Here is a 27,526-nt window from a genome sequence, read left to right on the forward strand (position 1 = left end):
TGCAGTTTTCCCCAGTTCTGTAAAAACTCTAGTTACATTTAAAAGCAAACACCTTGAAGAGTGTAGCTGGTAACTGCCACAACTACAGTAACACAAAGAAGAGTACAAAGATACGCTGGAAGTTTACCTAGCATTGCTTTATAAATAAAAATGTACCACTGCTGTTTTCTTCGTATAGTTAGTGATGTCCAACCCACCATCTCATAAAGAATGCAATGATGAGAAAGGGATTTTGCATTTGTAATAAAGCGTAATGAAGCATGGTAGACTGAATCAAGGCTCGTTAGAATGGAGGAGGCTGCATGCATGTATATATCATCATAATCAATCACAGTTAGGAAGGTAGCTTATAGGGCTGGGTTAAAATAACTATCTCGCATTTTTAATTGCTTCTTATTTTTATGAAGGAATATAAATTCTGAAATTCGAAAAATCAATATTTTAGTCAGTCATTTTCAGGTGATGAACGAACAGAACATTGTAGTGCACCTTCTATCCAATAAATTGCTTTGTGCTTTGTTATAAAGTTTTATATTTCAAATTTTGCCAAATTTAAACAATAAATACCATTTTGACATTTTTAATGCCGTGTTTTAGCTCCTCATTGTAGCCCCTCAGTTCAAGAATACCTTAACTGAATACAATTTCTTCCTTTCTAAATAAACTATCATGAATAAACTATTTATGTCACATGTAATCACTCAAACTAAGAAAGCTTTGAGAGCAATGTTACATTTACCTCATAAAAGTCATTCAATAAACTCATTAGACAATTAGAAAAAATAACTCTAGAAAATAACTTTTTGCACTTACATATTCATTATATGTACCTTTCTTTTTCTGTATATCTACCAATCTAAAAAAAAATGATATCAACCATTTAAACCATTAGCATTATAACTTACTTATTATTAAAACTTCCTAGTGTGTAATTTATTCGTATATAATTCATTTTAATCTTCAATATTCCTGGAATGAATGCAGATCTATTATCTGAACCTATTTCTGATAGGATTTCAAATCTAAGGAATACTTCAGTGGTATAAATTTAAATTCTGCTCCTGCCCCTCCTCTGCTGATATCATTGCCTTTACCCATCTATATCATGTCCACATAATCCATTACCAAGTGTTTTAATAGTCCTTCTGGTACTGATATATCGCCTATTTGTTCCTTTCCTAACTTTTTGTTTTTGGTCAAATTTCACACACTGTAAAAAATAAAAAGTTGAGTAAACTTAAAAAAGTGAAGCAACCAGCTGCAAAGCATTTTTGAGTTTACTCAACTTCAGTGGTCGAAGTTCATCCAACTACCAGTCCAACTCAAAGAAACGAGTAAGCACAACTACGGAGGTCCTGAAGTTCAGTAAACTCAAAAAAGCTTTGCAGCTGGTTGCTTCACTTTTTTAAGTTGATTCAATTTTTTACTTTTTTAAGTTGATTCAACTTTTTTACTTTTAAGTTGATTCAACTTTTTCAAATATCTCACCCAGATACTTGTATAGCCTTCACATTAAGAATCCAAATGCAGGGAGTAAACCATACTGTAAATACAACACAATACAAAAGACATTGCTATCATTACAGAACTTATTTATTGACAAATATTCTGCAAAACAACACATTTTCTATCTGCATTAGGTACACGGTGATGAAGTTCTATTCCACTCTTCAGGATTTATAAAAAAAAGAAAAGAAAAAAAAAGACTATGCACAAAATTAAGAGTACAAACTGGAATAAATAAATGCTCAACCTTACAATTATCCATATGGATTGCAGCTACTTGGACAATCTTTTGAAGGACTATGCAAAAAAAAAAAGAAATCAGCCTTGCGGAGCACTTTAGGTCAAGATAAATAAACGTTTTTTTTCTAAACAAACTAAACAATTTTTTTCTTAACCAGTTACTACTGGTGTATTTTAATGCTTTAGAATAGTTAACATTGGGGCCATAAATCAAGCCAAAGAGGAGAGTAACAACTGTGGCAAAGGTCTTGCACATTATCTGGCCCAAACTGCTCTTATAGTACTACAGAGAGGCACCTTATATTTGGGTTTGAGTGGATAGTGGCAACATCATCTTCAACGATAGTTAAGGTCCTCATCTTCTCCCCTTGTGAATGTCTTCTGGCTCTGTGTCCTGCAGTAGAAAATAAATCAGCATAAAATTAGGATCATTTTTTTTATTGTATTGAATTATGTTAGCCCACAGAGTGTTCCTAAAGGTCTGCTCATGTAACTTCACTTGAAAAGTAAAGGTGGTCATGTTTTTTAAGCATGTTCAAATTCAGCCATAGAGCTAAAACTGATAAATGGAAAACATTTTCCCAACTCCAAACAATGCCATATCAGCATTGATGTGATTGCCTGTGGCACTCGTCCACAGCAGAATCCACGGCCATTCTGATTTAATGCTTTTTTTAGTTTTAGTTTAGTTATTTTAGGTCACCCAAAATCGTACATGTATTAAGGCACACATTCTGTTTATCACCCAAACTGATCGTATTACATCAGTGAAGATTGGTTTAAATCACTAGAGTCACATGGATTACTTTCATGCTGCCTTTTCTTGTTTATATCTCCTATATTCATATTCTTTCATATTATATTAATTTTATTTACTCTGCTATTGCTACATTACTGTTTAACCTTATGATTGTGCACTGTATTGTTTTAACAGGTTAGATATCAGAGGGAATGTCTCCGGACAGTGTTGTGAAGCAGTAATTTTCCACTGTCTTTGTTTTGGTAAAATAACAACTTGTTGAGTTTGTGCTATCAGATGAAGTCAAACTGATCACTGAGAAAGTTTCAACTACAATTATTGGTAACACTTTATAATAATGTTCAGTTGTAAGGCATTTATAAGTGGTTGGTTAATGATGAACTAATCATTTACAGATCATTCATAAATGATTAGCAAGTGATATACTAACATTTTATGTATGTTTTGTAAATTCCGTTACAAGTCATTTACAAGTGATTAGTTAATGATTAACTAATCATTTACAAAACATGACTATGCGTTCATAAATGATTAATTAGTGATATGTTCATTATTTTATGTATGTTTTGTAGATTCAGTTAGAAGTCATTTACAATTGATTAGTTAATAATTAACTGATCATTTACAAAACATGACTATGCGTTTCATAAATGTTTAATAAATTATGTTACATTTTTTTTAATGTTTTGCTCACATCAGGGGTACAGTGGTTAAAGACTCCATGTGTTTCAGAGAAGACAGCTGTCTATACCCTAACCAGTCAGCACTTACACTGCAGTGCACACTACACTACACACTACAGAAGACAGCTGTCTATACCCTCACCAGTCAGCACTTACACTGCAGTGCACACTACACACTACACTACACTACACACTACAGAAGACAGCTGTTTATACCCTCACCAGTCAGCACTTACACTGCAGTGCACACTACACTACAGAAGACAGCTGTCTATACTCTCACCAGTCAGCACTTACACTGCAGTACACACTACAGTGTTCAACACCTGTTATAGATGTGTAAACGCATGAATAAATCATTTACAACCCTTTCTGCATCCCCTAATCTAAAGTGTAAACTATTCATCACTTGTAAATGTGTTACACATCATTCGTAGATTACCACTTCAAGAACCAAAAAGGCATAAGATCAACGAATCGAATCTACGAATGTATATGTAACACATTTACAAGTGATGAATAGTTTACACTTTAGATTAGGGGATGCAGAATGTGTTATAAATGATTTACAACACTTTCTGCATCCCCTAATCTAAAGTGTAAACTATTCATCACTCGTAAATATGTTACTAATGATCTGTACATGTATTCAAGGCATTTACAGCACTTTCTGCACCATCTAATTGCTACATACATACAAAAAATACATTATTTATTAAACATTTGTATATGATTAGTTAATCATTTACTAATCAATTGTAAATTACTTCTAACTGAATCTACAAAATATACATACAATAATTAATATATCACTTATTAATCATTTATGAACGCATAGTCATGTTTCGTAAATAATTAATTAATCATTTACTAATCACTAGTAAATGACTTGTAACGGAATTTACAAAACATACATAAAATGTTAGTATATCACTTGCTAATCATTTATGAATGTTCTGTAAATGATTAGTTCATCATTAACTAACCACTTATAAATGCCTTACAACTGAACGTTATTATAAAGTGTTACCCAATTATTTAATAAAGTAATTTTTACCATGACTTTGTCTGTTGATGATAAGTTTTGTATATCACACAAAACCTATCTCTTAACAGCATCTGGTAAATAGGTGAAATATATCAGGTGTGAGTGTATATGCTGATGATCTTCTTACCAGGCAAGTCTTCAGGATGTTTCCAGACTTTTCCCTCATAAACAAAGGCAGACCTTTAAGAGTTGTAGACTTTCTTTGAGGAAGCACATTGGAGTTTCTGTGTCTGAAAGACAGAAAAACAAATACGGAACAAGTTATATACAAAGTGAAGCATGGGAATTACCTTGAAAAAGAGATGGCACCATTCAGCCTTTAACCAGAGAGATATGATCACATGCAAAATAATTACTTGATGATCAAGTGAGGATCTTCATCTCCACCACTTGCTCTGTACAACTAGATGTGTATTCATTTAACTAAGAGAAAAAGGTGCTCTTCGGATCAGTTTGTGTGATACTGTAATACTCAGCTGAGAGCAGAGACCCTGAAAGTAAAAAAAAAAAAAAAAAAAAAACATTGTTGAAACAGTAAGAAACAGTAAGTAAATTCAGTTCAACTCACCTGATCTTTTAAAAAATAAAGGCCACTGTTTTAGCACATCCAAGGATCTTGTCACTGTACTGATGTTCTTTAGTCTAAAAAGGACAAATACAACAGAAGAAAGATACATAATTTTATTAAACAAAACAACAACAAAAAATCAGTTACAGTAGGTTAATTTAACATGTAGCAAAAATAATACAGAAAATTAATAATCAAATGTGAAAAAGAATCAATGCATTGTTTTACCTGTATTTATTAAATATTACAGATATTAAAGATACAAAAGTTATTATAAGAGCAGTGAGCGATTTTGTCTTTTGTTAATTGATTAACATTAAGGATTTAGCCTAATATTTGTTTAAGGATACACAATATTTTTATCCTATTCACTTTAAAACATACCGCACACATACTACCCATTCTATTATTTGATATGCAAAGCTAACATACATATTTTTAACATAACACATTAGTTTTGCATAGGCTTCTATTATTAAATTTTTCCTCTAAATTGTATTGTATTTCATTATATTGCACTACTGTAGAATGACTGAGCCTCAACCTAAGCATGTACAAATTGTAACTGAAATTTGTATACGTGACAAATAAACTTGAAATTAAATTGAACGGACTGCGGTCACTTTAAGAGCTCATGGATCTAATACTGAAACATCTAGGTTTCACCAAATTGGTTATGTTCACTTAAGACATTGCCGACTGTGTTTACTTGAATACTTTTTTTTGTTTTGTTTTTTGTTATTGACATAATTGTATGTGTATGTCATTATTAAATCGCAATACGCCACGAAAGATAGCTGAATTCGCACTCAGATTCTGTCCGAGTCCGAGAGAAGCGGCTTTCTGTCTCTCAATCAGCGCAAGCACCGCATTTAAGTCTTTATTCACGACTTACTGAGCTTAACATTTTTAACATCTTTTAAACACCATGCACGTCCTTGTCCTTCTTTTTCAAGCATGTTTCCTCACTCTAACGTTAGTCTGGGTAACGTTAGCACGTTAAGTAGCAATGTGCTAACTTACGTGGATAATCTCTAACAATAGAAACTTATCGTCACCACGAAATATATCTTTTAACATAATACTATATTTTATCAACATTTGTGTGCAATTTATAGCCTATTTTCATTCATAAAGCTTAAAGAAAACTTACCGCAATCAGATGAAATCCAGTCCCTTCGATAGCGTGGTTGGAGGAGGAAACCCCAAGTAACGTACAGCGAGACAGACTGCGCATGCGCGATGACGGGAAGTTAAACGTTCGAACTATGAAATCAAAATATTAAGTTTTCTCAACTTAATTGTTTGTATTCATTGGACAAAATAGTAGTGCACTTGCCGTTAAATAGTTTTTATAAGTAAACTCAACATTGCAGTAAAAAATTTGCCCACTCAACTTACAATTTTAAACTGAGTTAACAATTTGCAAGTTGGATTTTTTACAGTGCATGTGGACAGACCGAAATTAGCAAAAAATCCCTTTTAATTTAAAACGCCTTTAAATTTAATTTCCTTACCCTTAATTTTGCCTTTTATTCCCTTATTCCCCCCTTGCGCAGTGGTCAAAACCATGCGCATCTGGACTGAGAATATATTCAATAGTGTTGTTGGTGCAACAATCTGTCCTTCATGTGAATCCCAAATATCTTTTTTGGCCCCCCTCTGGTACCATATAAATTGTTCATAAGGGCCTGTTTGTTATTAAATTTCAATAACTTCCAATTGAGGTTGTCGTTCTATTAGCACTACTTGATATATATTTAATTAGTCAAAAGCATATTGAATCAAATAATAATCTTATGAATTAAAATTGAAATCGAATATTTGTTAATACTTGCTTTAATTTCAACTGTAGCCTTAAATGAAGGTATCTGTATTGACAAATTGCATCCGAGTACCCATTTGGATCTATTTAAAAGGTATATTTAGTTTTACTTTTATTTTCCTTCATGATTTGTCTTAATTCTCACTGTGCTATGTCAATTTCTTGAATTAGTCGTTACCATTCATTATTTTAATTTCTTTTCTAATTTACTATCGTTTCTACGTTCCTTTGATATATTTTTCTCTTCAATAATTTTTTGTTCTGGTGGGGTTATTATTAAGTTGCTACTAAATCAAGGGCTGTCATTCAATTTTAGGAAAGTTTGGTTGATGTTGACTATTGTTTGAACTTTTACTCATTCTTTTCACTCTGGTAATTGTCTCTTCTTTGCGCAGCTCCTCATGAGCTTCCCACATTCTGCAACCTTTCATTCCTGTGTTTCTGGTCAAGTTTGTCTCCTTTTTCCATTCATGTACTGATCATTCTGTCAGCCATCTTATCAGTCATTACATCTTTCACTAGGGTGGCTCTGCGAGTCGTTGCAATACGAGGCTTTTTTTCTCTCATTGGCAAGGGAAGATCATTGCCCACATGCCCTTGATCCCTCACTTCCTGTTGTGGAGGGTTGCTGAAGTTGGTTGGTGTATTTTAAGTTGAGAGGCATGGACTCAAATATCACTTTGCTGATCAATGCACAAGCCTCTTGTGAGATTACAAAGCACAGTCACTGGTTCTTTTTGTTAGAACTGCGCCAGAAACCTTCCTGGAATTGAGCTGCTGTCATCTGTGAATGAAACCTTATTTATTTCTGTAAGTGACAACATGCATTAAATCATCTGCTCATCTGGCCCATTGTCCTTCTTGGTGTTACCTGTAGAATGGTCATGTGGAATGGTGTCCTGTTCCCTTTTGGGGCTTTCTGCTGTCATTATCAGCAGGGCTTGAATCCATATATTCCCATTTGTTTTTCACAAATTTGACTTTTATCATCATATTTGCAACTTTTTTCTCACAATAAATTTCAAATGTACTTTTTACAATTAGTCAATTCAACTCAGTTATCTCATTGTTTTGAGTTCTACTATCACCACACTATCTAGCCCTTAATCGCTGTTAAAAAAGGATAACACTTAAGGTGTTTTGACCCCAAACTTTTAAAGAGCGATTGCATAAGGAAATATACATTTTTTAAATGGAAAACTATATATCATTTTTTTAATTTACTTCTCAACTATACATTTATGCTGTGTTTTTGTGGAAATTTTGAAGTTTTTTACCTATTTACTGCACAATTACATAACTAGACCATAAATTGGCTCATGAAAAAAGATTTTTTAAAGAAAAAGAAAAAGCTTGTTCCATGTTGCATATGTGACATTTTTCAGATTTATGCCAGTTTAGTTGATTTTTATTTGCCAATTTCTATAAAAATGCTCTCTGTTGCAGTGACATACGTGTGTGTTTGTGTGTGTGTGTATGAGATAGAAAGTTCGTTCCACTTTGGGTTTATGCTCTAGGACCAGACCTTTATTTAAATGTAATTTTTTTTAGATTTATGCCAGTTTTGTTTATTTTATTTGCCAATTTCTGTAAAAATGCTCTCTGTTGCAGTCACATACATGTGTGTGTTTGTGTGTGAGTGTGTGTGTGTGTGTGTATGAGATAGAAAGTTCGTTCTACTTTTTATTTATGCTCTAGGACCAGACCTTGGTTTATTTGTAAAAAAAAATCAGATTTATAATGGATTTACTTTTATTTTTTTGACAAACAAAATTTAAAAAAGTCATTTTTTTCATTTTCCCATTCATTTTCAATGTGGGGTCATTTTGACCCCAAACAGCTTAAATGGTTAAAAAAAATGTACACACCTTTAGAACAACCAAATCAAGCCCAGTTTTTTGTGCATGTTTAGATAGATTATTTAGGAAAAGTCACAGAGTTTCATGCCCCTGAGATGAAGGTAACACTTTTAAAAAATGAAGGAAAAGTCCATTGGGGTCATTTTGACCCCAAACAGCGATTAAGGGTTATTAGGCATCTTGATCACACTCAACCCACTTTGCTACAAGACAAAAGTTTTAAGACATTATTTCATACTTTTGACAAATAATCGGCTCCATCATGATATGCTGAAAAGAAAGTCAGATGTGTTCGATCCTGAGAAGTCCGGACGTCTCACCTGAAGGACAGGTTAGTGGGGCCCATCGTCTATTTGGTTACCCATTATTCTTCAAAATATCTTCTTTTGTGTTCACCAGAAGAAAGAAACTCATACAGGTTCTGAACAACTTAAGGGTGAGTAAATAATGACAGAAACTATCCCTTTAATTGACCCTATCAACACAGGGTTGGTTCAAATGTCATCTTTCTTTCAAACAACTAGCAATGACAACAATAGCAGGAGGTTTCAAAACCAAAGCAAACAATCTGACAACAGTGACTCCAGGTGGTCAACATGAGAAATTTTACATCCATAACATTAATCACTTTTCAAACAGACAGTTAAAACAGTTATTTTTGCACAAATTACAGAATTACAAACACAATTTGATCGTGTGAAATGTGTATATCAAATAAAAAACTTAAGAAAAGCAAAAACATTTTAATTCTTGGAGGGATAATAAGTGAATAAGCATCACAATTTGTTTATTAGTTTAATATAAAAAAAAATGAAATGAAAGAAATGTACTGAACCAAAACCGCCTAAATGTTGCCTAAACCGCCGATCTGTTCTTGAGGTTTGTTGGCAAACAGACGTTCCCTCATGAGTACATGGTGAGTCCAATCCACTAAAACACAGATGTACAGGTTGTAAATGTATGAATTTTGAATTATAAAAAATAGCAAAGAAAATCAAGCAGAATGATTTTAAACACTTGTACAGTATGTGGTTGGAGATATGGAAAAATTGAAATGTTTACATCAGGATTACCTCACTCTCATTAAGAGTTATCTTCCCACTTTCACAGAGTCTCTGGAATATTCCTGATGAAGAAAATAAAGGCTGTTAAAATGTAATAATAATAACAAATACCCAGGGAATTTAGCTCAAACTATTTCAGGAGCATGAAAGGTTCAAACCAAATTTTGTTTACCAGTTTGTGTGACACAACTCTTGGTAGCTTACCCTAAAAAATATATTTATTTTTTAAATTTTATTTTACAGTCCTGAACATCAAATTAGGGCGGCACGGTGGCTGGTGAAATGGCCCATAGATGTTACACTGAGAGTGTGAATGTGAGTGTTCGTACTGAGAAAGGCTCCAGCTTTCTGTATAAGGAAGTCAGAGAGAGAGAGAGAACATCAAATTGCTTTTCTGTCTAGTCTTACTCACTAGCCATGCAGTTCAAACGCATGACAAGGCAAATGAAACCCTCCAGAGAGATCTGTTCTGAAGCACCACCATACCGCACAACCATGAGACTCAGGATGTCTTCATTTATATGCATGCCTAGGGCACAAGAACCATGACATAAATACAGTATCTATACAATGTGAAAATATTATATATAGCCTATCATAATATCTCTGTTTTCAATTTTAGGGGTCACTAGGCAGCTATACAGATGCACTGTACTACAGCAGTGATGTTTGTAAAAAATAGTTAATGCAAATATTTAATACTTTTCTTCTACTAAGTAAAGTACTATTTTCAACGTTTTACTACCGCAAAGTATAAACTGTATAAGCTTTAACCTGTTTTCTTTAATGCATTTTGCAGTTCGTTCAAATCCAGAACCCCATCTCTGGAAGAATCCATGTTGTAGAAGATTTCCTGTAAAAAAAAATTTTTTTTTATTGTCTTAAAGGAGTAGTTCACTTTCAAATGAAAATTATCCCATGATTTATTCCCCCTCAAGCCATCCTAGGTGTGTATGACTTTCTTCTTTCAGACAAATACAATTGGAGTTTTATTTAAAAAAAAATATCCCGGCTCTTCCAAGTTTTATAATGGCAGTGGATTGCAACCAACAGATTGAAGCTCAAAAACGTCCATCCATCCGTCATAAACAAACTTCACACGCCTCCAGGGAGTTAATAAAGCACTTCTGAAGCAAAACAATGAGTTTGTGTTAGACAAATATGAATATTTAAAACTTTATAAAGTGAAATAACTAGCGTCCGCCCATACAAACATACGGATTCCACCTAAGTGTAAAGCGCAACTTATGCGACGTACTGTGGATATTTACGCTACGCCATGACGCACTACGCTACTTCCGACATCACAAGTTTCGTAAGTTGCGCTTTAGGGGCATGTAGACTGCTTATGGCCATTTGGCCGGAAGCTAAAATTTTACTTTGTAAAAGTGCTAAATATGAATATTTGTCTTACACAAACTCATTGTTTTGCTTTAGAAGGGCTTTATTAACTCCCTGGAGGCGTGTGAAGTTCGTTTATGACGGATGGATGCACGTTTTTGAGCTTCAATCTGTTGGTTGCAATCCACTGCCATTATAAAACTTGGAAGAGCCAGGATATTTTTTAACATAACTCCGATTGTATTCGTCTGAAAGAAGAAAGTCATATACACCAATCAACAATCAAAGCTAAAATCCAGACTCAAAACCACTCACCTTGTACATCATAATGCGGGTCCACAGACGAAGAAATTCTGATCCACGAAGTCTTCCAGTGACAGAGAACTATTTTTATTGTCAGGAAATATTTCTAGAGCTAAAACATGTTTCTTCACAGTATGACTGGAAACACAAACTGATGGGGATAAATCATATATCATCATTCAACAAATTATTTTTTAATAGTTTTTAATTAAGGAAAAAAGGATACATCAGACATGGCAATTATACTTCTGCAGGAATCCAGGCCAAATCCTTCAGTATTTTTATTTCCTAAAAGGTACGGGTCACATTTGTGAGATTTACGAGGCAATTTAAGATTTCTAAGCTAAATTTCACATAGAACGTACAGGATTTTTAAAACACTCACCTCTGAGTAGGTTTTCATGAAGAAGCTGTTGAAGTTTCTCAGCATCAACAACTTTGTACTGTTTCCAAAGAAGACATTCAAGAGTTTGAAGCTTGTAGCAGCAGCTAATTTAATTTTTTGATAATATATTAGCTTACATATTTACCTGATCGGAATATTGTCGAAACAGAATTTTAGTTTGCAGTCCTTCATCCACTTTATCGTTGTATGCGACCTAAATATGAAAAAAGAGACAACTGTATCATCGGCAACTACTAAAATCACAATTAGACTTCTCATTTCTAAAGCAGAACATAAATGTCTGAGTTCTGATAATCTACTCTTTACAATTTTCAGATGATATCAGGTTCTCAAATCTTTAAAAACTTTAGTTAGTGTGTAATGTTGCTGTTTGAGAATAAACAACATCTGCAAAGTTACGACGCTCAAAGTTCCTACACGACATTCCTTCTGGGTTAGTGACATCGCCAACCCTAAAATGTACATAAACCCCGCCCCCGGAACACGATTTATAGATTATCAAGACAGAATATGCTAATCAATGACTAGAAGATAACTATAAATAATGATGGGTACACACCAAAATATTTTTTACATCTTATAAGATTTTCAAAATGTGATAGGATATTTTCAATATGTGATACAAAATGTGACTCACAATGATTTAGTCTCCTCAGAAGACTGAACTATTTGGGCGTCATAGCTCAGATTATTGAGCTAGTGTACATCACACACATTGAAAGTGTTTTAATCTTTCATCTCTCTGCTTGGTTTGGCCATTTAAACTGCAAACTTATTTCTGGCCAGTTTGAGCTTCTGAAGTCTGGGAGGCGCTTCAGAGTGCCTCTGCCTATCCCAAATGCCATCAGTATCCTTAACCAAACCAAGTGACAACAACAAATGAGTTGTATTTAAGTATATTTATTTTCATTATGATATTTTCCATTGTATCCTTTTTTTATATTTCCTTTACTATGTTTGAGATGTTGTCTATATATTTGTCTGTCTTGTAGGCTATGTTTGGTGAGCCAAAGAAAAATTTAGACCACAAACATGAGGACAAAAAATCTAAAAAACGCCATGACTGTGTTTGTCATGCTTCCGTCTTCCATCATGTTGCTTTCTGATTGGATATTGTTTCGTTTCACGTGATAATTTCCAGAGCGTGCACGCATTTGTCCTGGTTCACCCCACACATCAGGATTTCTGATCGTAAATATTCAACATGTAGAATATTTACGATTCGGGATCGGGGCGGCTCCGACGTTCTTCCGATCAGGTTCGGACACTCTAATGCCTGGCTCACACTAGGCTACAGGAGTTTTAGGCCGATTTATGCCCGATTTTCTCCTCCCGAGAATCGGAGAAAAAATCTTGTCGATGACCTCGATCGGTTCCGATGTTCGGCGCAGATTATCTGGTAATGTGAGGCGTTCACAGATCGAATCTTGCATCTCCCGATCTGCTCTCACACAAATGGTGCTCGCCCTGATCATATCAAACATGTTTGATATTTATTGGGATGAGCAAGATTGTGATTACATCAGTAGGCTACTGTCACAATAGCCAATAAGAAACAAGTAGGGCTGTCGTGGTTAAGGAATTTCCATTGAGGTAAATAAATAAGTGTTACGCTGTGGTCAGCACTCAGCAGGTAACGTTACGTAATGAAACCGAAACTTAAAAAAGCGCATTCAAACGAAGTAGAGTAGCCTAAACAGAAGATACAATGTCAAAATAAGGGTCCACATATTATATTAACAGAACATAAACCTTACAAATAGCTTGTTAGGCCATTGTTATATAACAGTTAGTTCCGATCCTCGAATCTCACTTTACGAGAGGCTTTCTGCTGATATTTCATTAGTATCGGCATTGTTCGTCTCAGCGCATTTTAGACAGGCTGACACTCAGTCAAGTTACATTATTACGCCACTAGGTGGCGGCAAGGGTCTGTCTTTGAGTGAGTCATTAAACCGTTCATTCAACGAAAATGTAAAAGAAATTTGGATTCATTCAAAGATAGATGTAATGAAACAAGCTGTTAATTATTTTAATATTTAATTTTAACTTTGAGCTCCTCTTACAAGGCTCAGCTGAGCAGCAATGTGGCGCATGGACAACGCTGAAGCTGATGCTCACTTAATAGAGATCAATGGCATTGATTCATTGTATTGACCAGCGCTGACGCCATTCATTAGAAATATCCTTAAATGTTAAAAGAATGATTTTTGAAAGATTTCGCTTTCCTTTGGACACGGGAACCTTTTCACGAAGATGACTTGATATGAAGGACATATATTTTGTTTACATCTGCTTTTCCACTTCCGATCTCCTGCGTGAGATCACGTGAGGCGCTTCCTCTGGCACGATAATCTTAATAACATTGTGTAGTGTGTGATGCGCTGCGAATTTCAAATCTTGTAGTGTGAGCATGTTTAAGATTTGAGGGAAGAAAATATGCAAAGATTCTCCGTAAGTGTGTGCTGCAACCAGATTTCACAATCGGTTAGGATTTTAAAACTCCTGTAGTGTGAGCCAGGCATAACACACCTCACACCAAGGGAAAATCTGATAAAATAATCTGTAGAACCATCAAGATAATCGGGACATAGCTAGGATTGTCGGGAGGGGGGAAATCGGCCCAAAATCAGCCCGATTATCTTTTGGTGTGTACCCAGCATAAGCTACATAAATTTATCAACTAACCATTCAGAGATGTTGTCTACATGTTGTCACTTCTTCTTGAGTCTCTCCATCTTTGTCTGACTCCAGTTTGAACAAAGGCTAAAAGGTTTTGAAATTTTCAGTGCATATCTGTGTGAGTTAAAAGGACACATGCTGTTGTAGCTCCGCCCTCTGTGCCGGAATCAGCAGCTCATTTGCATTTAAAGGGACAAACATAGTGCGTTTTTTGCTCACCCTCAAAAAGTGACAACTTTAACATGCTATATAAAAATATCTGTGGGGTATTTTGAGCTAAAACTTCACATACAAACTCTGGGGACATCAGATATTTATTTTACATCTTGTGAAAAGGGGATTATACCACCCCTTTAAAAAGAATAAAATGTGAATTTATGTAACAATATATTAATATTTGAATAGAATAAACAATAATGTAATATTCAATGACAAAGATAGGGTTTAGTTGCAGTTGCAGAGATATGTTGAAATAACCAATATAACTAATTCAATGATTGCACATATTGACAAAGTACACTAAAAATTGTACAAAATAAGTGTGTGTATTATTACCTCGTCTACGAAATCCACAAGAAAATCTTTCTCTGTCCTTTCTGTGTCCTTTCTGGATAAAAAAAACCCCACATATTAAAAAAACAACAAATTAACCAGTGTAATAAAGCACATGATTGTGAACATTTCAGTGTGTAAAGTCAGTTTTTCAGTATTCCAAGCATAAATAATTACTCAAATGTTGAATATTGTAAAGTTATAGTCAATCTCTCAGTCCTTCAACTTACTGAATGTTTATCTCATTTTTGCACAGAATGGACAGGATGAATTCTGCGTTCTTATTAGGGATGTAAGTGGATGGTACAATGAGATACTCTCCTGGCTCCAGTCTGAATAATTTCATCACTTGTCTTGCATCCTGAAAGTCCCCGCTTGTTGCCACAGGCTTTCTGCTATAGAAAAAGCTTGACCCAAACTTTCCCTCAGATCTCATCTAAAGGATAATTAAACAATAAACGTGTCAGAAAGGTATGACAACTTATGTATTATGTATTATGTATTAAAAACTTTGAGTATATTTTACTTGCCTCGGGTGGAACCTGTAAAAGTTCAAAACAAAAATAAAGGTTACACTCTAAGCACAATGGCATCATTGTACAACCATATTTATTGCCTTTGCGTTTCTTTGTTTGTTTTTGTGTGTGGTTTTTTATGTGGTTTTTTTTGTGTGAATACTGACCGCAAACACGCAGAAGCCGATGCCATGGTGTGAAGCAAGGCGTCTGTTTCTCTTGTCAGGTTTCTGTATGAGGGACACCAGAACATTGCTCTGGCCCTGATCACAGGCCTTATCCATCTCATTAAGCTTCAGCCAAAACTGGGGGTTGGTAAAGAAGGTGTCTACAATTACAGGACACGGGTGTTAGAAGCAGATTTGCATTGATGATTAGTAGCTTTATAATCATAACTAGACTGTACATTTCCTGAAGAAAATGTGAGTGGTGCAATATGCTAACAAAATTAGCATGTTGTTATATGATAATATGATTAGCATGTTGCTAGCATGATGCTAGCATGATTAACATAATGCTAGTAGGATTATCATGATGCTAGCATGATGCTTGCACATTTTTAATTGTTCTTATCATGTTTAACCCTAAGCTAATTGCAATTAGCATGTAGCTATCCACAGCTAGCATGTGTAGCATGTTGGAAATCCTGTTTGATAGCACGAGTCAAAAGAGCCAAACCCCATCTCTATATGATGTTCTGATGCAGAGATATAGGTATTGCAAAACGGTTGCTAAGGTACTCTATTTGGTTGCTAGGGAGTGGCTTGGCAGCTGCCAATGATGATACTCCAAAGGCTGCTTGTCAGTATGAATGATAAACCAACTCCCATGTCTCTATGACATTCAGAATGGAAGATATCCCTCTTTGGATTTCGGTTGCTAGGGTGCTTGACAGTGGTTGCTAGGGTGTGGCAAGGAAGTGTTGAAGGTGTCTCATGATTGGCTGTTTGCTGATCCGAGTCAAACGAGACCACCAAACTTCTATCCAAAGATCCAAACTTCTATCCAAAGATATCCCTTTGATCTTATTTTCAAGAGTGATCTCTATGACACTGTGATCCAGAGTTATGTTCAATTCAAAATCCCTATGCAATTTACCATATTAGGAAAAACATGTGTGTTTCATGGGCCGTCCTACACCATAGTAAGTCAATGGGGCAACTTTGGGCAGCTCCTGCCCCCCAGGGTCACAACTTTTACCCCATTGTGAGGTATGTTCTTACAGAGCCTGCCAGTCTCTTCAAATGTGGTAAATCACACGTGTCTGCGAAATCCTCGCTCGGAGCTATGGCTCGTCAAAGTTTTGCATGAAATAATAATTATAAGTATGAGCAATAACAATAGTAGTGCCTTGCCTTTGGCACCACTAATGAAAGAAAAGCACCTGAATGATTTATGCAGCCTCCAGCTGTACTCCCAGGAACCCAGCTGCCATGGTGGAACTTGGCAATCCAGTGACATGCAGACTTTTCTTCCAGAAAATCAGGACAGGAACAGCAGATATCCATGTTGTCAAATGTTCTACAGAAATCTTTCATTGACATCCTGCAAAAAAAAAAAAAAAAAAAAAAAAAAAAAAAACACTTCATATGTAAATCCTAGACAATAAGTAATTCATGTTTTAGTACGTGTTAAAGACCCACTCCGATGAAAATCATGTTTTTCTAGGTGTTAACATGTTCTTGTGGCATTTTTCTGATGTTAGAGGACATATCTTGAGAAAAATAAGCTCAAAGTTGTATTTCTGAGTATTTCCGCAATCCGCATTCAAATGGATGTGAATCAGTAGCAGACGCTAAAATGCCGGCTAAAATAGACTGGAGTTGTGACCTAGTAACTCCACTGGGCGGGGCCACAAGCTCATACTCGTGCATGTGAAATTCCGCGCTCGTTCAAATAGACTTGCACACGCCGGGTGGCGACGAGTTTCGCCTGTCGCAGTCGTTTGTCCCCTCGTGTCAAGCCCATCACTCGTGAGAGAGTCAGTCAGTTTCTCTGTTTCTTAAGAGTAACGTCACTTCTGCGGCTGCCACACAGACAAAAGGGTCGTCTCCGTGCCAACGGCTCCGCCCACAACGCAGAGGCGAATTGCTAATGAGCTACTGCCACTCTGCTGAAGCGAAGTCCCAGAAAACGGCACAGGTATCATAATTTAAAGACCACTGAGAATGTTTAAAAATAGCTCAAAATATGATCGGAGTGGGAATCTTTTTTTAAAACATGGTTCATACTCACCAGAACTCTCCATTTTCGGCCAGAAAATGTTGTTTGCGGTCCTCATCACTCACTGTGTTCCACAAGGGTGATCTGAAAGAATTATGTAAAATATACATCACAATAAAGGTTCATTTTGACTGTGCAATAACCAAATAATTTCACAAACTTTTTTGTTTGAGAACTGCAAAAAATATAACAATTTGTTGTTGAATGTTTTCACTGCCAGTTGTTCTGAAAGTTAGTTATGATAAACTGCTACTATTGTGTGATATAATTCATGATTCCCTATCTATTGCTGTACAATAATCTACTATTATTATACAATTATATCGTATTTTTTCTTTTACTAAAATAATACCTACAGATGTTTTGAATATTATTGATCAGCTCAGTCTTAATAATACATTAAATTTGCTTATCATATCCTGATGTATCCACTGGCTGATCCACTGACTATATGGAAGTATTCTTGTATTACTCCAATTTGTAAAGAAGGTGACATTCTTGATCAACAAAATGATAGACCTATATCAATAATATGTGTTATTGTTTAAGTATTTGAACAATTAATTTATAATCTCTTATCAAAGTACCTAAAAAATAATACATTAGAAGAGATAGAAGAGGCGGATGAGAGTGGTGAGGATTCTCTCCCCCCACTGCTCTCCGGGCCCTCTTCGGACCCAGAGATGGAAGAAACTGCTCTTTTAAGGTGATGATACACAGGGCAACTTTTTGAGCCGTCAACAGGCAACCAGATGAGACACAGGGCCCACGACCGATCTAAATTATCCAGATAGGAATTTATTGCCCATTTTCAATGGGAAAGTGCCCAAGCAACAATCGCTCGGCAAGATTGCCCTGCAACATTGCTCAAAAAGTTGCCCTGTGTATCATCCCCTTTTTTGAAAATTTGGGTACCGCTGGTTTTGAGGCCAGCGGAGGAACAAAAACAAAAGGAAAACAAGGATTTTCCACCCGGCCCTCTTACGAACAGTCCCATCCATCTCCGGGTCGCCCGTCCAAGGGACGCTTGCTCTTGGCTTTACCACCCTTCTTGGCGGGGGCCTTGGCGCAGGAGGTCGCCCCCGGCTACGAGCAGACTGAGGTGGGGTGGAGGCAGCAGCTGACTGCCGCGGCAGGATGTGTTTGATGGCCTCAGTCTGCTTTTGTACAGCCGAGAACTGCTGGGCAAAGTTCTCAACCGCGTCGCCGAAGAGGCCAGTCTGGGACACGGGGGAGTTAAGGAAGCGGAACTTGTCGGTCTCCACACAGCCAGAGATGGCGTTTCTGGACCACAAGTGTGGACGTCGCATGACCCACTGACCTTCGTCACACAAAGCGCGAGGTCCGTTGCAGCATGAAGTTCCTGGAGAACTTGTGGGTCATGACCACCCTTGTGCAGTTCCTTCAGTGCCTTGGCCTGATGGACCTGCAGCAACGCCATGGGGTGCACGGCAAAGGCGGCTTCCCCACAGGCCTTGTAAGCCTTGCCGGTTAGGTCCGACGAGTACTTACAGGCCCGGGAAGGGTGACACGGTTCTCCGCGCCAAGTGGAGTCAGGGCACAGTTGCATAGCAACGGCTCGCTCCACTGGCGGGATATGTGTGTATCCCTTAGTCGCCCCGCCATCAAGGGTGGTGAGGGAGGAGGAGTCACCGGAACAGTTTCTGCCAGTAAAAGGTGCCATTGACGTCCCCGTGAGCTCCTCGTGCACTTCCGGGAAGAAAGGCACTGGGGTGGGTTGCTGAGAACCAGCACGCACCACCTCGAGATACCAATCATCCAGCCTCGAGGGCTCGGGACATGGTGGAGGATTCCACACTGTTGGCGGCCCGGGAAAGCATGGCCATCATCTCCGGGTCCGTCTCGGGCACCGCTGACACACCCGAAGGAGGCAGCGGCGCCAAGTTGTCATCCGCGGGGAAGTCTGACCCACCCTCCGATGCCGCGATCGACATCTGTCCGTCGCGGGGAGCACCAAAGGAAGTGACTGGTACACACCTCGAGGGTGGTCCAGAACGTTCCGATGGTGACTCTGCTGGCGGTGGAGTGTGAGAGAGTCCCTAGGGGGTTGGTTCCCCGAAGGAAGCGCGCTCACCGCAATCCTCAGGTCTCCCATGCCAGAGCCCGAAGCAGCCCTCTGAGGAATACAATAAGGTTACCGCCCCTTTGCAGGGATGAGAGTCTCGACCGCAGCTCCGAGATGGTCATCTTCCCACAATGGGCAAATGACTCATCCACGAAAGCTGCCTCGGCGTGTTCGAGGCCCAGACACACGAGGCGGCGATCGTGACCATCCCACGATCCCAGGTAATGACCGCATCCATAAGCACACAGATAGAATGTCATCTTTGTAAAGACGCGTTCTATCTGTGTAAGCTCTTTTAGGGACTGCTCTCACTGGTGCTGAGACACCGTCTGTGCGCGTCTCTCTCACTGGTCTTACCAGCCGTGAAAATGGCTTTTGAGCGCTCTCACCTGTGCACCTAGCCTGGCTCCGCCCTCCTGCGTACTTCCGCTCAATTTTATTTCCCTTCAGTACTACGTCTGGGATTGTGGTGTATTCTTTGGTTTTCTCCGATCATTTTTTTGGCGGTCCAATCAGCGAACAGAGGGAGTGGCTGAGAACGATGAAGTTGAGGTCGTGGGCTATTTTGAGTTGTAGGGTTACGTCATGACCAAAGGTTAGCGATTGGTTATGGCAGATCCAGAGTGACTCTGGGCAGATCCAATAGTTTTAAACTTCAACAGAGTACCCGCCTACAAGGAAGTTAACGCTTGTCAATGGAGTGAGGCCAGACTCTCTGTACAAATGAAATGTACGAGAGTCTGGTAGAACCAGGCTACTGCTGTAAAAACAGCTTTTTGTTTGCTCAAAGGCAAAAACAAAAAAGAGAAAAGAGAGAGAGAGAAAAAAGACTGCTCACGCTGCTGTGTCGTCACGCCCGCATGAGAAATCCCAAAAAGAAGCTTGCTTGAATTAGTCTTCACAACTCTTGAAGTTTAAAGAGAGCATCAAAATGCTTGGCTCCGAAGCAAAAAGCTGAAATGCATTCGCACCTGCAGCTTGTTATATACCCGCGCTGCGAGGCTGAACAGCTGATGCAAATGATTGCATGCCAATGTGTATTGGCTCGTTTCAGTTTCACTCGAAGTAGATTGGCCTCTCTAGCGAAATTCCTATCAGTCGGTCATGACATACGTTGAAGTGATCGACCGATAAGGGAAACCAAGATACCATGAAGAATCCACAACGCACACAATAACATAGACGATAACCGGGAGAGAACAGAACAGAACAGGGATTATATATACAGATGATATATTTGCTTCTTTATTTTGAGACATGCTGTACATGCTTTAGATTATGTTATATTTATGTTTATATATACTGCATATATTATTGCTAAGCAAACATTGCCATGTTCAAGTAATATTTAGTTTCTTTATCATGTCTTGTTTAGTGTAATAGTTTTATTGTTATGTTTTGTTTCTTTGTCATGGTTTTCGTTGACACTGGTTTGCTGATTTCTAGTTTGTAGTTTGTTACCATGGTTTCTGATTAGTTGCACACCTGTTCCCTGTTTCTTTTATTGCCATCCTGTGTATTTAGCCCTCAGTTTCCTCAAATCTCTGTTTGTCGTTGAAGTTATGGTAGATGTGTAGAGTTCACTTGATTTCTTTGTTTATTTAACCTCATGTTTCATTGTCATTCTGTGCCACGCATCCCTCTTTAGATTCAACTACACTGCACCGTTACAAACATTTGTTTGTTGTAATTTATTGGTTGTGTTTATTAATGTTTTGCAATTCTTGTGTATGAATTATCTTGTAGTTTTTTTGTGTATTGTATATTAGGACCCTCTTGAAAGCAAGACTGTGCATTTCAAGGGGTTTATCCATAAGAATAAAATTTGTTGCAAATAGTAAATTTCCACAACAGACTTTAAAAAAAAAAAGAGAATGTGTGGTTAAATAAAATCAGTTCTTACTTGTCACCCCAGTCTCCATTCCACTCAATGCCTCCCCATGGATTGAACAATCTCACCAGCTGAACTGGATATTTACCACTCATGACCTGTGGAGCATGATTTTAAATAATTAGTAGATCTTTCTGATATTACCAGTAGATTTAGCCTTTTGTAGCTTTATTTTGTAATTTAACAGAATTTTGAAGTAAAATGCATATGTTTATTTTTAATGATTTGTCACGTTCGAGCACCGAGCAGAACAAACACTAAGATTTATTCAAAAAGACCAAATCATGTACAAACACGTAAAGCATGGGTGAGTATCAAGTTTGTTGGCTTCCATTATCTTTTGTCCCTAAAATATTTACCTTAAGACCTTATTTGAATCTGATGCGTGCTGAGACTTGATTTTGTGCAGTCTTACCTGGTAAACCTTTGTCACAGTGTAAGCGTGGCCCAGAACGATGCCATTTGGTAATCGTTCCTCATTCTCTTTCTGATTATGTGGAAACAGAAAAAAATTATCAGAAGACAGATGGTGTGGTGGAAAAGTCATTGCTTAAAATGTGCTGTAAGTGTTTTTTTTTGGAATCCCACAAATTAAAATGTCCCTGTAAAATATTGTTGTTTTTTTTGTTGTTGTTGTTTTGTTTTTACCCCTGCTGGAGTTTCACAGCCCATAAGGACTTCTGACTGGAAAGCACGGTACATTATCTCCCACAAATCAGTTGGAGCTGTTTTCAGTTCGTAGTGCATATGAACCCCACCGGTGAAGTCCATGAGGGCTTCAGATACCCGGCCATAGTGCATGTCAGCGTAGGAGCCGCACACCCTGTAACAGTCATTCAAACTCTAAATTGTATGCCGTAATGTAATAGACATAAATTTGAAGACTAATACTGTACATTAATCACAGGCTGAATTACAGTCGTGCTTATATTGAATACGACAGCACAATTGCTTACATATACTTATATATTATAAAGTCACTAAAAGATGTACAGGCACTTACTTTGCATATGCTTTCTCCAGCAAGGCTGGCCAGAACTCATTATATGTTTTTGATCTGACAAAAATCAGCTTGCTGTTGATTGTTGGCAGTTTGTCATCAATCACAACATCGTACCATTTCCCAAACCGCCAGAACTGTAAGTTTAAATAAGCAGAACACTGAGTACAAAACTAACAGGAAAACCTAATGCTTGGAGTTTCAATTCTGGATAATATGATCAAAATAGTGGAAAAAATGTAATATTGGAAATTATGGCATGAAATAAGAGGAACTCACCCTGAAGTGAAATAAACCAGTATAATTGTGGCTGAACGATTGTCTCTCTGGGACGACCTTTTGTAATAATTTGTTTTGAAATGTTAGAGCCCCAACAGAGGCCAGAAACCAGCAGTTTCCTGAAGAAGAAAAAAAAAACACTAATTGGAACAGTACATTTTATAGGATATCTTACATATTCCACAAAAAAAAAAAAAATCTTGTTTTCAATGGCTCAGACCAAAGGATATAAGGATGTCGCCATGCATCTTTTCAAATATAACAAGTCTTTAAGTGTGTCTTTATAGATGTGTTATTCTGTATATTATAAAAGACAAATATTATTGTCTCTTCATTTTAATTAGACAGCAGTATAGATACCACATCACACAAATTGACAAATATGTTTTCAATATTATTGGGATAAATTGTAAACGAATTATATAAAACTACATTGTAAGTGCAATATAAAATTATGTTTCTTTCGATAACATTTTGTCATGAGGGTCTTGGGATGATGCATGCCAAGTTTTGTGCAAATCGAACAATCTAACCAAAAAAAAATGGTTTAAAAATTTCCCTGCAGGCAAACAAAACATTCTTGGGGCTTACAAGGATTTGAAAGGGAAAAGGAATGTAAGACTCAAATGCACTTATTATAGCACTAGTGTGCTGCTCAGAGGGCAGAAAAAGAATAGTATGCAAATCTGTACAAAATACAATAAGGTTACTTGGCTTAAATATAAGCTAAGCTTTTATTTACAATGACATTGTCTACAATGGCATAGGTAATTGAACTGAACACCGTTTTGCTTATTTATGATGACGCTATAGGTGGCAGCATGCCAATGCACTAGAATTTACTGAGAAAACTAGGGTTTTTAAACTTTTGCTAGGGTAGGCAATTTTTTTAATATACTTGTTGAAACTCCCTTCTCATCTTGATAGCAATCAATAATTGAAGTAATCTGAGTTTAAAAAAGTACAAAATGCAATGATAGGATGACCTTCCTGTCTGTATTTCCATCACGTCAACATGAGTTGTAGACAGACAGCTAAAGTGCTGCAAAGAAACAGCAGCCGCTGTTTTTACTTTTACAGTTCCTCCTGAACCAAAACAACGAGTTTATGCTGCATAATTACCGAGATGGCAATCCGTGACGTTCTACTTTTTATTTCTGTTTCTTTCTATGGCAACACTATCAACGCCGAAATGTATTTGCATCAATAATGTGGTACAAGTAAGAGCTCTGTAAGTTGTTTATTACGTTCAATATTATTGTAGTGTTATGTGCTTTGAGACGTGAGGTAATTTAATTCCGTCTCTCATGACGCTTTGCAGACTCTCTGGCTTTGCGCGTTCATGTGCTTTGAAGGAGGCGTGGCTTTGGAGAAGCTCTGAAGGGAGCGTGGGATGCTTTCCAAGCTAACATGCTATTGCTAGCATCTCCAAAACTGCCTACCCATGCTTTAAGTGTCTAAAACAACAATATTGGTTACCCAGACATACCTATATTTCCTTGGGCATAGTCAAACCTGGACACTGACTCTACAATAAATGCAGCTTTATCTGGATACAATTTCTGAAAGAAAATAAGTCATATCTTTAGTATTTGGCAACTGATGCATTCTGTGAAAGGGATGTGATTGAAAGTTGTTTTTAGTAGTGTCTTTTAAATAAAAAAAAAATAAAAAAAGAATTGTCATAGTCACATCTTTTAGCTTTCAAAAAATTTTAAAATTCTAATTAGGTGTGCATTATTATCAGAACACGTCAAAGATGAAGTATAGATAATATACCGATGGCCTTATCCACTCCACTCGGGCCATGACTTCTGGCTCCAGCAGCCCTTCGCCAATGGAACGAGGGTCTGGCGGGAAAAACTCATCAACAAATCTCTGTTTTGTCTTAAGACAGTAGTCTTGTAAAAAGTTGTAGTCCTGATCCATGAACTTCAAAGGATTTGTTTCAGAGCCCATGCCACCCTTCGTGTTGCGGTCATCCATGATTTTTAGGCACATGCCGTGTGGAACCGCTGGAGGAGGCATTCTAAAATCTGTCTGGATGTCTTTACTATTAAAAAGAGGAAATTGCAACAACAATACAAAGATATTACATTGCTTTAATAAAAGTTACCTCTATCACATTCATATTCACCAGTTCCCATTGACAACCTGTGCCATTCCCTGCCACCAGAAATACCAGCCACAATCTTTATTTTAAGAGGAAGGTCAATGTTTACCTTGACAGATAAGTGTGTCTGTTCATCTTACAGCTCTATGATTGTTCTCTTTGAATATAGTTGTTCGATTAAACCTAAACAGAACCCATCCTGTTATTTACTTTTTCTGTGTTGTAACTTTTACAGTTGCCATTTGAAGATTTTATCCAAACGACTTTCATTTCATTCAAAGTATACATTTTATTAAACCTATTGTTTGCACAATGCTCAACTGTTTATGTTGCGGGAATACAGACATAACACATACATAAACACAGTATAATAAATCCTTACAGAACAACATCTACAGATGTAAATGTGCACTAGTACTTTATTTTGCATAATGTTACAGACTAAAAACAAAGTAATTAAATTCATACAAGTATACAATCCATAAAGTGTTTTTTTTTAAATCAATTAGTTTGTAATAAACTGAATAATCCAATCCAGCGAGACTATTGAGCTTTAACTTATTGCATTACTAACATGAATAATATATATATATATACCTTCAGAGATGCAATGAATGTTCACCCAAGTGACTGGTAATCTTCTCCGTGTTTACACACGTTTGCCTTACTTCAAGCTTTTAAACACTTGTAGAAGCCCTGCCCCATTCCCAGCGTAGGTGTTTATAACAAAGAAGTGATTGACAGAAACTCATCTGAACTCATCTGAATCTTTGTCATTATAAGACACTGAAATCCTCCACATTTGCCAAAGGACAAAACGTTGGTCTACGTGTTTCACATTATCAAGTTATAATTGTTATTATTATTATTTTCATATTATAAAAGACACTCTATTGCAGTTTAGTTTGTTTTTATAGTATTTGTTTATGCAAGGCCTCCAAAAATGCATTCAGTGCAGCAGAAACCAGTTTATCCTGTCTGGACTTGCTTTGAATGTAGAATTCTACTGCAGGCTTCATCATTATAATGATCATGAATTACAATTTATATTCATTTAAATTAATTAATTAATTACATTTATTTATTTATTTATTTATTTATTATTTATTTATTTAATGATGAGTATAAAATATGTAAACTATGGCCATAGTAACAAATTAACACTCATGCCAGCCAGGTATGTTTAAATCCTTGTGTCAATACAGTAGGCTATATGCAAATGAAAACCAGTCAAGTCAGATCAAGAACTGTCTCTGTACAAAGAGAGGAATAGTTTGATGCAAACTACAGTGCATTTGAAGTAGATCAAAAAAGTTAATCAAAGTTGTCCTAAGACAAGAACGGGTATTGTTCAAAATTCATGTACAACTTTAATGAAAGGTTTTGATCCACTTCAAATGTTGACTACTGTAGAAGAATGTGCAATCAGTTTGGAACTGTGAGGTTACTTTGGAAAAAAATATACCAAGGCAAATATCTTTTAAAAGCTTTAAAAACATCTGTTGGTAAAACCAACCATGTAGGCTTAACCATTTTTTAAACGTCACAATAAGCAGATGTGTTAATGTTGGCTACAAATAACCTCAAAAGAGTCATTAATATGTGGACTTACATTTACATTTAGCAGACGCTTTTATCCAAAGCGTCTTACATTGCATTTCAAGGTTCACACATTTACATTCTTATCAATTCTTGCTTTCCCTGGGAATTGAGCCCATGACCTTGGCGTTGCAAGCTCTACTGTTTGAGCTGAACAAAAGATGAACAAGACCCTCAGAGACAGAGTATGAAACCACTCAAAAGTTCACAGGGCACAAGCTATAAGATGAGCGTTTCTGGTCAATATCTTCATCACTGTTTGTTTTTTGTTAGGGATAAATACTCAGATTAACATTTCCTTCTGCATTCTCAAGAACAAAATGCTTTCTGCTGTCTTCCATAGTCATAATAAAATGCACATTAAATTGATTGGTAAAAGTTGATATTCACAGCCGTCATGTCACCAGTTCTCCACCAGAGGTCACTGACACTAAGTTAGTGAGTTTCATTCCCATCTTCACCTGTAATCATTCAATATCTTCAACATCAATATCTTCATGATAATGTAGTACTAGTAACTCAAACTGACTACGCCATCCCCTAATGAAGGCAGGAGGAACAACAATATTAGAATCAATAAACACAAAATGTATAAGAATATTAATACATCTTTTAGGCTATTATACTAGCCGACCATATGCTCCCTATAGCTTCAGGCACTGGTAAGGACAGTAAGGACCCTGCTCACTACACATTGGGACACTGATTACTCTATTTCCAGCAGCATGACAACGTCCTCATTGTACAACTTTACTACTGGTGTTTATGAACAACAGCAGAACTGATATCTGTCCAACATTATCTCCCTGGTTTTCACAGTGCATTGTGGGACTTTTTAGGGAATTAACGTTTCAGTGCACTGGGATCATTTTGTGATTGAGACAGCCCTTAAAATGGCTGTGTTAATATTAAAACAATGATTAAAACATCTGTGTTTCGATAAAACCCATAAAAGAATAATAGCTCTCCTCAGATGCAAGGAG

At 36.8% G+C, this 27,526-nt stretch overlaps 1 protein-coding gene and 1 long non-coding RNA gene across 3 annotated transcripts; both read right to left on the reverse strand.

Annotated features, from left to right (window-relative positions):
* Positions 1–1,815: 1,815 nt before the first annotated feature.
* LOC311281233 lies at positions 1,816–6,083 on the reverse strand. Of its 2 annotated transcripts, XR_014625780.1 has the most exons (4): positions 5,959–6,083; positions 4,806–4,879; positions 4,365–4,467; positions 1,816–2,140 (listed from the first exon to the last, which is right to left on the reverse strand). It is a non-coding gene; the product is annotated as an uncharacterized lncRNA (long non-coding RNA). The 2 variants fall into 2 exon arrangements; XR_014625781.1 differs by lacking the exons at positions 4,806–4,879; positions 5,959–6,083 and adding an exon at positions 4,594–4,714.
* A 1,967-nt stretch (positions 6,084–8,050) lies between these two features.
* Positions 8,051–25,597, reverse strand: LOC311281350 (calpain-1 catalytic subunit-like). The gene is made up of 23 exons (XM_084394192.1): positions 25,542–25,597; positions 25,054–25,127; positions 24,611–24,884; positions 24,321–24,393; positions 22,832–22,950; positions 22,556–22,689; positions 22,201–22,375; positions 21,968–22,039; positions 21,565–21,650; positions 17,588–17,659; positions 16,737–16,897; positions 15,520–15,680; positions 15,368–15,379; positions 15,068–15,273; positions 14,841–14,892; positions 11,728–11,796; positions 11,583–11,640; positions 11,424–11,485; positions 11,210–11,278; positions 10,328–10,406; positions 9,966–10,082; positions 9,563–9,615; positions 8,051–9,419 (listed from the first exon to the last, which is right to left on the reverse strand). Exons 2-23 carry the CDS (start codon positions 25,077–25,079, stop codon positions 9,393–9,395), a joined length of 2,157 nt encoding a protein of 718 aa, XP_084250318.1. The 5' UTR covers positions 25,080–25,127; positions 25,542–25,597; the 3' UTR covers positions 8,051–9,392.
* Positions 25,598–27,526: the final 1,929 nt, after the last annotated feature.

This window comes from Rutilus rutilus (assembly GCF_951802725.1).
Source record: "Rutilus rutilus genome assembly, chromosome: 21".
Lineage (NCBI taxonomy): Eukaryota > Metazoa > Chordata > Actinopteri > Cypriniformes > Leuciscidae > Rutilus > Rutilus rutilus.